The sequence below is a fragment of the Raphanus sativus genome, unplaced genomic scaffold (assembly GCF_000801105.2).
Source record: "Raphanus sativus cultivar WK10039 unplaced genomic scaffold, ASM80110v3 Scaffold2923, whole genome shotgun sequence".
Taxonomy (NCBI): domain Eukaryota; kingdom Viridiplantae; phylum Streptophyta; class Magnoliopsida; order Brassicales; family Brassicaceae; genus Raphanus; species Raphanus sativus.
The window spans coordinates 1-13126 of NW_026618230.1; the positions used below are offsets into that span (position 1 = coordinate 1).

The following is a 13126-nucleotide window of genomic DNA, read 5'->3' on the forward strand; positions in this document are numbered from 1 at the left end:
TATCTTTGCACCAACATTATCAGAACCCTATCTTTGCACATTCTTGATCTTGATCCTAACTTTGCACATTCTTCCTTTAGTGATTTAAGGTTGACCCGGACTTTGTACTTCCATGATCTTCCTTGTGCATTCTTTGGGCATCATTTCTTTTGCACCAACTTTGCACAAGTACACCTTGATCACACTCAGCTACTGCTTCTTCCTTCTTCATTCCAACAGACAAGGCCTCGTTAAAAACCTATCTTAGCAAAACCCAGTGGGACAAAAACTAAGACAGGAAAAGAGCACACTTCTCTTGCTAGCCTAGATGATACTCAGCTTGATGGTGAGATAGCTTGGATGGTGATAAGGGTGTCTTGAAGTATCAAGCTTCCTCCAAGACATTCATCTTGATTCAGAGACTTCCTAAGTAAACCTCCAATGGCTTCTTTGAGCTTCTTAACTCTAGCACGAGTCATTGGTCCTTCTGAAACTTCTAAGGCATCCTCTTGAGCTGGTTGATCCTTAGTCCCATCTTCTCCATCATCTATCTGGTCCATGATCACATCATCCCCTCCCTCTTGAAAAGGATTTGTCCTCAAATCTGGTTCATCTGCAATAAAAGGGATCAAGTCAGTAACATTGAAACTATTACTCACGTTGTACTTACCTTGGAGATCCAGCTTGTAAGCATTGTTGTTGATCTTCCTTATGACTTCAAAAGGTCCATCTATTCGCGGCATGAGCTTAGACTTCCTCTCATCAGGGAACCTTTCTTTCCTTCGGTGAACCCAAACTTGGTCACCTTCTTTAAAGACCATCTCACGTTTGCCTTTGTTTGCATGCTTGACATACTGCTTAGTCTTTTCTTCAATATTACGCCTTGCTTGCTCATGGAGTTGTTGCACCATCTCTGCCTTCTTCTTTCCATCAAGACTAACTCTTTCACACTCAGGTAAAGGTATTAGATCTAAAGGAGAGGTGGGATTGAACCCATAAACAATCTCAAATGGTGAAAACTTAGAAGCAGAATGCACAGCATGATTATATGCAAACTCACAATGAGGTAAATAATCTTCCCATGATTTCAAATTCTTTTTAATGAATGCACGCAAGAGTGTTCCTAGAGTTCTATTCACTACTTTAGTTTGTCCATCAGTTTGTGGGTGACAAGTAGTAGAGAACAATAGCTTAGTGCCTAACTTAGACCAAAGTGTCTTCCAAAAGTAACTAAGAAACTTAGTGTCTCTATCAGATACTATAGTTCTAGGCATGCCATGTAAGCGCACAATCTCTTTAAAGAACAAATTAGAAACATGCAATGCATCATCAGTTTTGTGGCAAGCAATGAAGTGAGCCATTTTGGAGAACCTATCAACAACTACAAAGATTGAATCCTTTCCGGTTCTAGTCCTAGGCAATCCAACAATAAAATCCATAGAGATGTCATTCCAAGGATGATAAGGAATGGGTAAGGGAGTATACAAACCGTGAGCTTGAACTTTGGACTTAGCTTGCTTACAAGTTGCGCATCTCTCACAGATTCTCTCCACATCTCTCTTCATGCGAGGCCAAAAGAAATGATCCTGCAAAACTTTAAGAGTCTTGGCAATACCAAAATGCCCCATAAGACTTCCTCCATGTGATTCCCTAACAAATAAATCTCTCAAAGAACAATTAGGAATACACAAACGATTATCATAGAAGAGAAACCCATCTTGTCTAAAGTAATGACCAGAAGCAAACTTTTCACAAGATTTATATGCATCTTTAAAATCAGGATCGGTTTCATACATTCCTTTAAGTTGTTCAAATCCTAACAACTTAGCATCAAGAGTGTTCAAGAGGACATACCTTCGAGATAGTGCATCAGCCACTATATTGTCCTTACCTTGTTTGTATTTGATCACATATGGAAAGGTTTCTATGAACTCAACCCATCTGGCATGTGATACAAGCCTAGGCTGACAAAGGCTGTATGATCCAAGCAAGAGAGATGGAGCCGATCTAGATCAAGAGGTGGTTCTTTTGTTTGATCTAATCAACCAAGAGAAACCGTGAGAGATGGAACCAGGGGAATGAAGTGCACCACACGAGAGATGGAGAGCTCGTGATACAACACAAGGGAACCTTCAAGCCGTGGAGGTGCTGGTCTCACAAGGCAATGGAGGCGGCAAGTTCTTTTGAGAGAGAACTAGGTTTTCTTTGAAAGAAAAGTTTTATAAAAATCAAGTCTGAATGAAAAGAGTTTGCGCAACACATATATAAAGGAACAAGCTCCTTTACGAAAATAACATACTAAAAATAAGCTATGGTTCAAATAAGGAAACAAAGAAGAAATGGCTTCTTCTTAGTCTTGGACCGAGAGTGCACTTAGGTGATATGTAAGCTAGCTGTGGCCTCGTTAAAAACCTTCCTCCGGAAAACCTCGTGGGACAAAACCAAGAACAAGGAAAAGAGCACACACAAGTAGCTTGCCTAGTAGCTAACTCTGTCCAAGAGTCTTGTTTAAGCATTTGGAGCTTCAATGGTGATGATCATCAACTGGTTGTGACTTTGATCTGGTATGAATGGCCAAAGATCCTCTCTTGAGGCTTGAGAACTCTCCTTTGGCTCCTCCACCTTCTCAGCATCTCCTTTGATAACTTCTTTGGTAACCTCCTCAGCTTGTTTAACCTGTCCAAGATCAGAAGCAAGTATCATGCTCTCATTAAACTTATGTTGAAGTATCTTAGCTCTTTGTCTAGTGATTGCTCCCTTAAAGACGGTTGGTATGGACACTTCTTGTTCATCATCTGGTTTGGTAATGTTGCTGATCATATCCTGAATGTCTGGTTCAGTAAGGTCAGGTTCAATGTACTCATCATTCCCTCCCTCTTCAAAAGGTTTTGACCTCAAAACTGGTTCATCTGCAAAACAAGGAGACAAATCAGTAACATTGAAAGTGGATGATACATTGAGCTCACCTGGCAGGTCAAGACGGTAGGCATTGTTGTTGATCCTCTCAAGTACTTGAAAGGGCCCAGTGCCTCTTGGCTTCAACTTGGAACTCCTCTGGTTGGGGAACCTCTCTTGCCTCATGTGTAACCAAACCCACTCTCCTGGTTCAAATATAACCTCTTTGCGACCCTTGTTAGCTTGTCTAGCATACTGCTCAGTTCGCTTCTCTAGGTTCTCCTGGGCTTTGAGGTGTAACTCCTTGACATAAGCAGCCTTAGCTTCACCAGTGAGACTAATGACTTCAGCTGGAGGTAGAGTAGTGAGATCGAGAGGTGTCTTTGGGTTGAATCCGTAAGCAACCTCAAATGGGGACATCTTTGTAGCTGAATGTTGAGCTCGGTTGTAGGAAAACTCTATGAATGGAATACAATCAACCCAATTCTTCATGTTCTTCCCAATGGTGGCTCTAAGTAGAGTGGATAGAGTCCTATTAACAACTTCTGTCTGCCCATCAGTTTGTGGATGACAAGTAGTTGAGTAGAGTAGCTTTGTTCCAAGCTTCTTCCATAGTGTCTTCCAGAAGTGACTGAGGAACTTGGTGTCTCTATCTGAACAATGGTTCTTGGAACCCCATGTAAGCGAACCACTTCTTTGAAGAATAGATCAGCGGTCTTGGATGCATCATTCACCTTGGCACAAGGTATGAAGTGTGCCATCTTGGAGAACCTGTCCACCACAACAAAGATTGAGTCTTTGTGTTGAATCATGGGTAGCCCTAGTACAAAGTCCATAGATATGTCCACCCAAGGAGCTGTGGGAATGGGCAGTGGCATGTAAAGACCATGGGGTTGTACTCTGGACTTGGCTTTCTTGCATACCACGCATCTTGCACAATGAGCTTCTACTGTCTTCTTTAGGTGCGGCCAATAGAAATGCTCTCTGACCACAGCAAGTGTCTTGTCTACTCCAAAATGTCCCATGAGACCTCCTCCGTGAGCCTCTCTAGTGATCAGGTCTCGCAAAGAACACTGAGGAATACATAGTCTCTTGCTTTTAAACAAGAATCCCTCATGCAAATAGAACTTCCCGTGAGGCCCTTTAGCGCAGCTGGTGTAAGTGTCAGAAAGATCCGGATCCTCTCCATATAACTCCTTGATGAACTCAAATCCTAGCACCTTAGCTTCCATTGTGACGATCAAAGCATGTCTCCTGGAGAGTGCATCAGCTACAATGTTCTCTTTACCCTTCTTGTACTTGATGATGTATGGAAAGGTTTCTATAAACTCCAGCCAACGAGCATGTCTTCTCTTGAGATTGGTTTGCCCTCTTAGATGCTTAAGGGTCTCATGATCAGTGTGCACCACAAATTCCTTGGAGAGGAGATAATGCTGCCATGTCTCCAAAGCTCTCACCAAGGCATATAACTCCTTGTCATATGTAGGGTAGTTAAGAGCAGCTCCACTGAGTTTCTCACTGAAATAGGCCACTGGTTTGCGTCCTTGAAGTAATACTGCTCCAATTCCAATCCCTGAGGCATCACACTCCACTTCAAATGTCTTATTAAAGTCTGGTAGAGCTAGAACTGGTGCATGAGTTAGCCGGTATTTCAGAGCCTGAAAAGCCTCTTCTTGAGCTTTCTCCCACATGAACCCAACACTCTTCTTAACAATGGCAGTGAGAGGTGCTGCTATGCTACTGAAATCCTGAACAAACCGCCTGTAGAAACTAGCTAGCCCATGAAAACTTCTGACTTGACTGATGCTTGTGGGTACTGGCCATTCTTGGATTGCTCTAACCTTCTCTTCATCAACCTGTAATCCCTGCGAACTCACAACAAAACCTAGGAAGACAAGTTTATCAGTGCAGAATGTGCACTTCTTGAGGTTTGCATAGAGTCCTTCTTTACGAAGTGTTTCTAGTACTTGCTCAAGATGTGAAACATGATCAAGTAAGTTTGTACTATAAATTAAAATATCATCAAAATATACCACAACAAACTTACTGATGTAGGGTCTAAGGATGTGGTTCATGAGTCTCATGAAAGTACTAGGAGCATTGGTGAGTCCAAAGGGCATCACCAGCCACTCATAGAGACCTTGCTTTGTTTTAAAAGCTGTCTTCCACTCATCACCTTCTTTCATCCTTACCTGATGGTACCCACTCTTGAGATCTATCTTGGAGAAGATGGTGGCTCCACTTAGCTCATCTAGCATGTCATCAAGCCGGGGAATGGGGTGTCTATACTTGATGGTGATGTTGTTGATTGCACGGCAGTCTACACACATCCTCCAAGTCCCATCCTTCTTTGGTACTAGTAAGACTGGAACCGCACAAGGACTTAGGCTCTCCCTCACGTATCCCTTGTCCATCAGGTCCTGAACTTGTCTTTCCAACTCCTTGGCCTCCTCGGGGTTTACTCTATAAGCTGGTTTGTTTGGCAAAGCAGCTCCTGGTATGAAATCTATCTGATGCTCAATGCCCCTTAGTTGTGGTAAGCCGTGTGGAATCTCCTCTGGAAACAAGTTCTTGAACTGGTCTAGGAGCTTTGTAATCTCTGGTGGATACTCCACTTCACCTGAACCTGCACTCAAAAGCTCCTTAAAGATCATTAGTAGCATTGTGTGTTTGGTAGCAGCTGCCTTTCTTATATGGCTAGGCTGGATCAGGAAATTTGATTTAACTTTTTCCTTTTCCTTAACCATTTGCAAAGCAATTCATGAACTTGAGCAGGAGTGAGAGGAGCTAGACTTATCTTATGCTTATTATGCATGAATGTATACATGTTAGTTCTACCATCATGTCTAGTTTCTCTATCCCATTGCCAAGGTCTTCCTAACAAAACATGACCAGCTTGCATAGGGACCACATCACAAACTACCTCATCCTGATATTTACCAATACTAAAAGGAATAGTAACTTGCTCTTTAATCTTAAGCTCAACCTTATCATCTAACCATCTCAACCTATATGGATGCGGATGAGGGACCTTGACTAAGCCAAGCTTATCAACCATGTAAGCACTCGCGGCATTAGTACAAGACCCACCATCAATGATGAGGTTACATACCTTGCCTTTAATAGTACACCTACTATGGAAGATATTTTCTCTTTGGATGGTCTCAGCTGGTTCCAACATGACACTAAGCACACGCCTGATCATCAAGCTCTCTCCCACGTCTGGATATTGCATCTCTCCATAGTCGGCTTGTAACTCAGGTGCATCCTCATCATGTGATTCATACCCATCTTCAGTGAGCATCATCACTCTCTGGTTCAGACACTCTCTAGCCATATGTCCTCGGCCCCTACACTTGAAACAAGTGATATCTCTAGCACGTTGAGTAGTGGTAGTCTTAGATGGCTCTGCCCTGGTGTCTTTGTTGTTATCAGTAGCTTGAGACTTTGAGCGAGTGTCTCCCTCAACCCCTTTGCCCTTGTCTACTGGTTTGTTGTAGTTGCTGTTGTTGTTGGAGTTCCAGGTTGATTGGGATCTACCCTTGGTGCCCTTCTTCTTGATGTGTTGCTCAGCTTGCACGGCTATGTGGAATAGGTCTTTGAGATCTCCATAAGCTTGTCTCTCAACCTTGCCACTCACTCTATCTTGCAACCCATCTATGAACTGAGCCATGATCGTCTCCTCATCCTCATTGAGATCAAGGCGGTTTCTTAAATTCTCAAACTCCTCATAATACTCCTCAACTGACTTGCTTCCTTGCTTAAGTGTTCTGAACTTCTTGTGCAAGTCTCGGTGATAATGTTGTGGCACAAACCTTAGCCTCATAGCATCTTTCATGTCTAACCAGGCGTCTAGTTGCCTCAAGTGCCCTCTCCTACGATCAGAGCACAACCTATCCCACCAGGATAAGGCATTGTCCGTGAGCTGAGCTACTGCCAAAGCAACTCTCTTGGGACCAGGATGGTTGTAGTAAGAGAAGATGTGATCCATCCTCTTTTCCCAATCAAGGTAAGCTTCAGGATCAACCTTTCCAGCATACTTTGGTGGTGTCATCTTTAAAAGATCCGGTCCTTGGTTGTGGTGTTGTTGGCGATGTCCTCTCTGTGGAGGTGCATAGTCATCTTCCTCATAGCCTTGGTTGCGGATGGGTCTCCGTGGAGCTCTACGTGGAGGTAAGTAATCCTCTTCCTCCTCTGCCTCTTCTCCATAGTCATCTTGTTGAACTCTTGCTCTCGGATAAGGACCATGTTGTTGTCCAGTATCTTCTTCATTCTGCTGATTCCGAGTACTAGTCTCTGGATCATCATTGAAGTGTACTCCAGTACGCCTGTTGTTTGGAGCTTGGTACTGCTGGTTTCGGTTTGGAAACCTCTCAGCAGTTTGAGTAGCTTGAGCCGTGGGTCTCTGCTCAACTCTGGTTAGCCTATCTCCAAGGTCTTGGCGCATCTCCTTCATCTCTTCCCTTATTGCATTGAAGGCTTGCATCATAGTAGCCATCTCAGATGCCTCCCCCATTGTACCTGCAAGGTGGAAACTAAGACTTTAGTTCTGATCAAAGAAAAGAGCTAAGTAAGAGACAATGGAAGTAAAAGGAAATATGAGAAATCTCTCTTTTTTTTTTGTTTATAAAATTCGAAATCAAAAAAAAAAAAGGAAAAGGAAAAGAATTGGTTTGCAAGCAAAGTTTTAAATGAAAATCAAAACAGAAAAGGAAACTCGGATATGCACTTAATACTAACACTTTTTTAATGAAATTTGAATGAAAATAAAGATCTAGGATCACAAAACTCGACAGCAATGAAGAACAAACTTTCTATGGTTTTCAAAAATATGAGAATGCAAGTTAAACTATATGAAAAGGGGAACAAACGATTTGCTCTCTTCTTTTTTTTTTTTTTTGATTGATGAATGCAACAAGATGAAACTAAAATGATTTAAACAAATAGAGAGGATAGATACAACCTGATGCTGAAGGAACTTCAGCTCTGATACCAGAAATGATACAAGCCTAGGCTGACAAAGGCTGTATGATCCAAGCAAGAGAGATGGAGCCGATCTAGATCAAGAGGTGGTTCTTTTGTTTGATCTAATCAACCAAGAGAAACCGTGAGAGATGGAACCAGGGGAATGAAGTGCACCACACGAGAGATGGAGAGCTCGTGATACAACACAAGGGAACCTTCAAGCCGTGGAGGTGCTGGTCTCACAAGGCAATGGAGGCGGCAAGTTCTTTTGAGAGAGAACTAGGTTTTCTTTGAAAGAAAAGTTTTATAAAAATCAAGTCTGAATGAAAAGAGTTTGCGCAACACATATGTAAAGGAACAAGCTCCTTTACGAAAATAACATACTAAAAATAAGCTATGGTTCAAATAAGGAAACAAAGAAGAAATGGCTTCTTCTTAGTCTTGGACCGAGAGTGCACTTAGGTGATATGTAAGCTAGCTGTGGCCTCGTTAAAAACCTTCCTCCGGAAAACCTCGTGGGACAAAACCAAGAACAAGGAAAAGAGCACACACAAGTAGCTTGCCTAGTAGCTAACTCTGTCCAAGAGTCTTGTTTAAGCATTTGGAGCTTCAATGGTGATGATCATCAACTGGTTGTGACTTTGATCTGGTATGAATGGCCAAAGATCCTCTCTTGAGGCTTGAGAACTCTCCTTTGGCTCCTCCACCTTCTCAGCATCTCCTTTGATAACTTCTTTGGTAACCTCCTCAGCTTGTTTAACCTGTCCAAGATCAGAAGCAAGTATCATGCTCTCATTAAACTTATGTTGAAGTATCTTAGCTCTTTGTCTAGTGATTGCTCCCTTAAAGACGGTTGGTATGGACACTTCTTGTTCATCATCTGGTTTGGTAATGTTGCTGATCATATCCTGAATGTCTGGTTCAGTAAGGTCAGGTTCAATGTCCTCATCAGCATGTCTCTTGCTGAGCTTGTTTTGCCCCTTTAAGTACTTAAGAGACTCATGATCCGTGTGTATCACAAACTCCTTAGGCCAGAGGTAGTGTTGCCAAGTTTGCAAAGCTCTCACAAGCGAATAGAGTTCCTTGTCATATGTTGCAAAGTTGAGTGTAGCTCCTCCAAGCTTCTCACTGAAGTAAGCTATTGGTCTCTTATCCTGCATTAAGACAGCACCAATACCTATACCGGAAGCATCACATTCAATCTCAAACGTTTTATTAAAGTCAGGAAGAGTAAGGAGAGGAGAATGAGTGAGCTTCTCCTTAAGGCATTGAAAGGCGGTTTCTTGTGCTTCTCCCCATTTGAATCCAACATCCTTTTTGATCACTTCAGTTAAGGGAGCTGCTATAGTGCTAAAATCTTTGACAAATCGCCTGTAGAAACCAGCAAGCCCATGGAAACTTCTTACTTCACTCACGGTGGTTGGACTTGGCCATTCTTGGATTGCTTTGATCTTTTCTTGATCCACTTTAACACCATCTGCACTCACAACAAAGCCTAAAAAGACCAAGTTATCTGTTCCAAATGTACACTTCTTAAGATTGGCGTAAAGAGATTCTTTTCTAAGCACATCAAAGACAGCCCTAAGATGTTCTATATGATCATGATAGCTTTTGCTGTAAACTAAGATGTCATCAAAGTAAACAACAACAAAGATGCCTATGAATGATCTTAGAACATGATTCATTAAGCGCATGAAAGTACTAGGTGCATTCGTCAAACCAAATGGCATCACTAACCATTCATACAATCCATGTTTAGTTTTAAATGCAGTTTTCCACTCATCACCTTCCTTCATCCTAATCTGGTGATAACCACTCTTAAGATCTATCTTAGAAAAGAAGCAAGACCCATGCAATTCATCTAGCATGTCATCTAATCTAGGAATAGGATGGCGATACTTTACAGTGATATTGTTGATGGCTCTGCAGTCAACACACATTCTCCAGTTACCATCTTTCTTTGGCACAAGAAGCACTGGAACAGCACAAGGACTCATGCTTTCTCTGATATGTCCCTTTTCCATAAGCTCCTCCACTTGCTTTTGTAACTCTTTAGTTTCAACAGGGTTGGTCCTGTAAGATGGCCGGTTTGGGAGTGTAGCTCCAGGAACAAAATCTATCTGATGTTCAATCCCACGAATTGGAGGTAACCCAATTGGATTGTCTTCTGGAAAGATATCTTTATATTCCTGCAAAAGAGAAGATAGTTCACTCGGATATTCCGGTGTTTTATTAGCAACAGTTAGTAGGTTCTCTTTAAACCTGAGTAAAACAAAAGAATTTTGAGAGTAGAGAATTCTTTTGATCTCCCCTGTTTTGGCATAGAGACTGTATTGCTTGCTTTGATCAGGCTTGAGATCAATCTTTTTCTTTTTCTGAAGTTGAAGTTGATCTTCATGAACCTCTTTGGGAGTTAGAGGCACCAGCACGGTTTTCTTGCCATTATGCTCAAAGGTGTGCTTGTTAGTATAACCATCATGCATCACACGCCTGTCTGATTGCCAAGGTCGTCCAAGAAGAATGTGGCTTGCTTCCATAGGTAGTATATCACATAAAACCTCGTCTTCGTATCTACCAATGGCTATGGGAATCAGAACCTGAGTTGAGACTCTCATCTCTCCTTCTTCATTAAGCCACTGCAACCGGTATGGCTTTGGATGTTTCTGAACTCTTAAACCCAACTTTGCCACCATTGTCTCACTGGCCACGTTGACACAACTTCCTCCATCAATGATGAGACTACAGACCTTTCCTTGAACCAGACATCTAGTGTAGAACAAATTCTCACGCTGCTCAGTTTCTTCTGCCTTGGTTTGAAGATTCAGAAGTCTTCTTGTTACTAGTAACCTTCCTCTGACCGGTTCTTCTTCAGATTCTGCCTCAGATTGCTCACGTTCAGTGTGGATCTTCTCATCCTGAGACAAATACTCTCCAGTGTCTAGAAGAATCATGGTTTTCTTGTTAGTACACTCGTTGGCATAGTGTCCACGCCCTTGACACTTAAAGCACTTAACATCCCGAGACTTCAAACCCGTAGCTACTGCTTTTCCTTTATCTTTGTCAAAGATGCTGCTAGGCTTAGTGTCATCCTTCTGATACGGCTTGCTCTCCTTCTGGTAACTAGGCTTCTCTTCCCTTGAATGCTGAAACTTGCTAGTACCATAGCTAGAACGAGAGTAGCTCTTTCTTTTGAGTTGTTGTTCCACCAAGATAGCTTTGTGTAGCATCTCCTCTAGCTCAACGTAATGCTGCATCTCCACTCTATCTTGTATCTCATGGTTGAGTCCTCCAAGAAACCTTGACATGGTAGCTTCTCTATCTTCTGAGACACTCGCTCTTTGCATCAACAACTCCATCTCTTGATAGTATTCCTCCACGGTTTTGGAGCCTTGAATCAGTTTTCGTAGCCTCTGGTGCAAATCACGATGGTAGTGGCTAGGTACAAACCTCTTGCGCATCAAAGACTTCATCTCTTGCCAAGAGCTAACAGGATACTCTTGATTGACACGTCTAGCAGTCACTAGCTGATCCCACCAACTCAAAGCATAGTCATAAAACTCAGTAGTGGCAATTTGGATCCTTTGAGCGTTTGTGTAGTGTTGACAATTGAAGACAATCTCAATCTTCTTCTCCCACTCCAAGTAAGCATCAGGATCAATCTTACCATGGAAAGGAGGGATCTTGATCTTAAGACCAGTATACTCATCTCTATGATACATTCTTCCCACGTGATCTCTCCTAGGTCTCCTACGACTGTCTCTAGAAGAGGATCTTCTACGCTCATAGTAGTTATCAATTTCTTGCGAACCATCATGCTCTCGTTGGCGTTGTGGAGATTGCTCTTCTCTTTCAGCTTCACGGCTGTGTCCTTGACCAGTAGCTTGTCTAATCTCCCTTCTAAGTTCTTCCATGTTGTCTTTTATGACATGTTTTCCAACATGGTTTTGTTCAACTGAGCAGTCATGGCTTCCATCAGCATTTTGTTTCTTCTCATCAAGTCCGCTTCTTCATCAGTCTCGTTCCCCATGGTACCTGATTCAATCAAACACTTAAACAAATAAGTAGTTCAATAGAAACGAAATCAAACAAAGAAAAATGATGAAAACTTGCAGAACAAACAACAGATTTATGATCACGATTTCTTCAAACACAAGCAATTGATCGATTCAAATTCAAATATGATAAAAATTCTTAGATCTAACAGGATTCGATTCAGATCAATGAAAACAAGTGATAGAATGATCAGATCAAGTGATAAACTTAAACAAAAAACACAGATCTATCGATGATTTGAAAAGAAGCCGAAGAGTTCAAATAAAAAATCAAAGAGAGATCGAGAACTTCCCTATCCAGAGTGCTCTGATACCACTTAATACGATCCCAGGATGATTTCTCTGGATGATATGGATAGATCCTTGCAAGATCGAATCAAGGACTCAAGATCTTCAAGGCAGTGGAATGGTGATGAATCAAAGAGTTGCGGAATGGCTCCTTGACACGGTTTAGTTGGTTAGATTGGATATGACACACCTCCTTAGACAACTAGAGATTGCTGGATATTACTCACCAACAGAACTCAAGAACTCGCAAAGACAAGTCAGAGAGAACAAGGGTTTTTAGATAAAAGATTGGATGATCTTATTAGACTACGAGACACACACATATATAGTGAGATCCTTGTACATGCACAAGGTCTCGGAAACAACAAGAGTCATTAAGGAACAGGCTCCTCTTTGACTTGTATAACGAAATAAGAAAACATAGTCTAAAAATAACATAAGGTATTTATGTGGTTCGAGAGTATCATGCTAGGTGATTTGATTAGCAAGACAAGGCCTCGTTAAAAACCTATCTTAGCAAAACCCAGTGGGACAAAAACTAAGACAGGAAAAGAGCACACTTCTCTTGCTAGCCTAGATGATACTCAGCTTGATGGTGAGATAGCTTGGATGGTGATAAGGGTGTCTTGAAGTATCAAGCTTCCTCCAAGACATTCATCTTGATTCAGAGACTTCCTAAGTAAACCTCCAATGGCTTCTTTGAGCTTCTTAACTCTAGCACGAGTCATTGGTCCTTCTGAAACTTCTAAGGCATCCTCTTGAGCTGGTTGATCCTTAGTCCCATCTTCTCCATCATCTATCTGGTCCATGATCACATCACAACTCCTATGAGATTTATTCAACTTCCTGGTTATTCACCACTGATTAGTGGTTCCAAATAAAGCTTCTTAGATCATTGTTCATCCTGGTTTGATAAGAATCATGAAGATAATGGCATATGTCCGAAC

The 13126-nt window shown here is 41.8% G+C and overlaps 1 protein-coding gene across 1 annotated transcript; it reads right to left on the minus strand.

Annotated features, from left to right (window-relative positions):
* Positions 1-258: 258 nt before the first annotated feature.
* LOC130506135 (uncharacterized) lies at positions 259-11750 on the minus strand. Its single transcript, XM_057000770.1, has 3 exons — positions 11504-11750; positions 9246-11359; positions 259-530 (listed from the first exon to the last, which is right to left on the minus strand). Exons 1-3 carry the CDS (start codon positions 11748-11750, stop codon positions 315-317), a joined length of 2577 nt encoding a protein of 858 aa, XP_056856750.1. The 3' UTR covers positions 259-314.
* Positions 11751-13126: the final 1376 nt, after the last annotated feature.

Excerpts from the sequence above, each read along its gene's own strand:
- LOC130506135 (XM_057000770.1), bottom strand. The coding sequence starts at position 11,750 with ATGGAAGAACTTAGAAGGGAGATTAGACAAGCTACTGGTCAAGGACAC. Across the intron at positions 11,360-11,503 it reads CAAGATCCCTCCTTTCCATG|TGACTGCTAGACGTGTCAAT; the intron begins GTAAGATTGATC and ends GGGATCAGCTAG. Across the intron at positions 531-9,245 it reads GTCCAACCACCGTGAGTGAA|ATAGATGATGGAGAAGATGG; the intron begins GTAAGAAGTTTC and ends ATCATGGACCAG.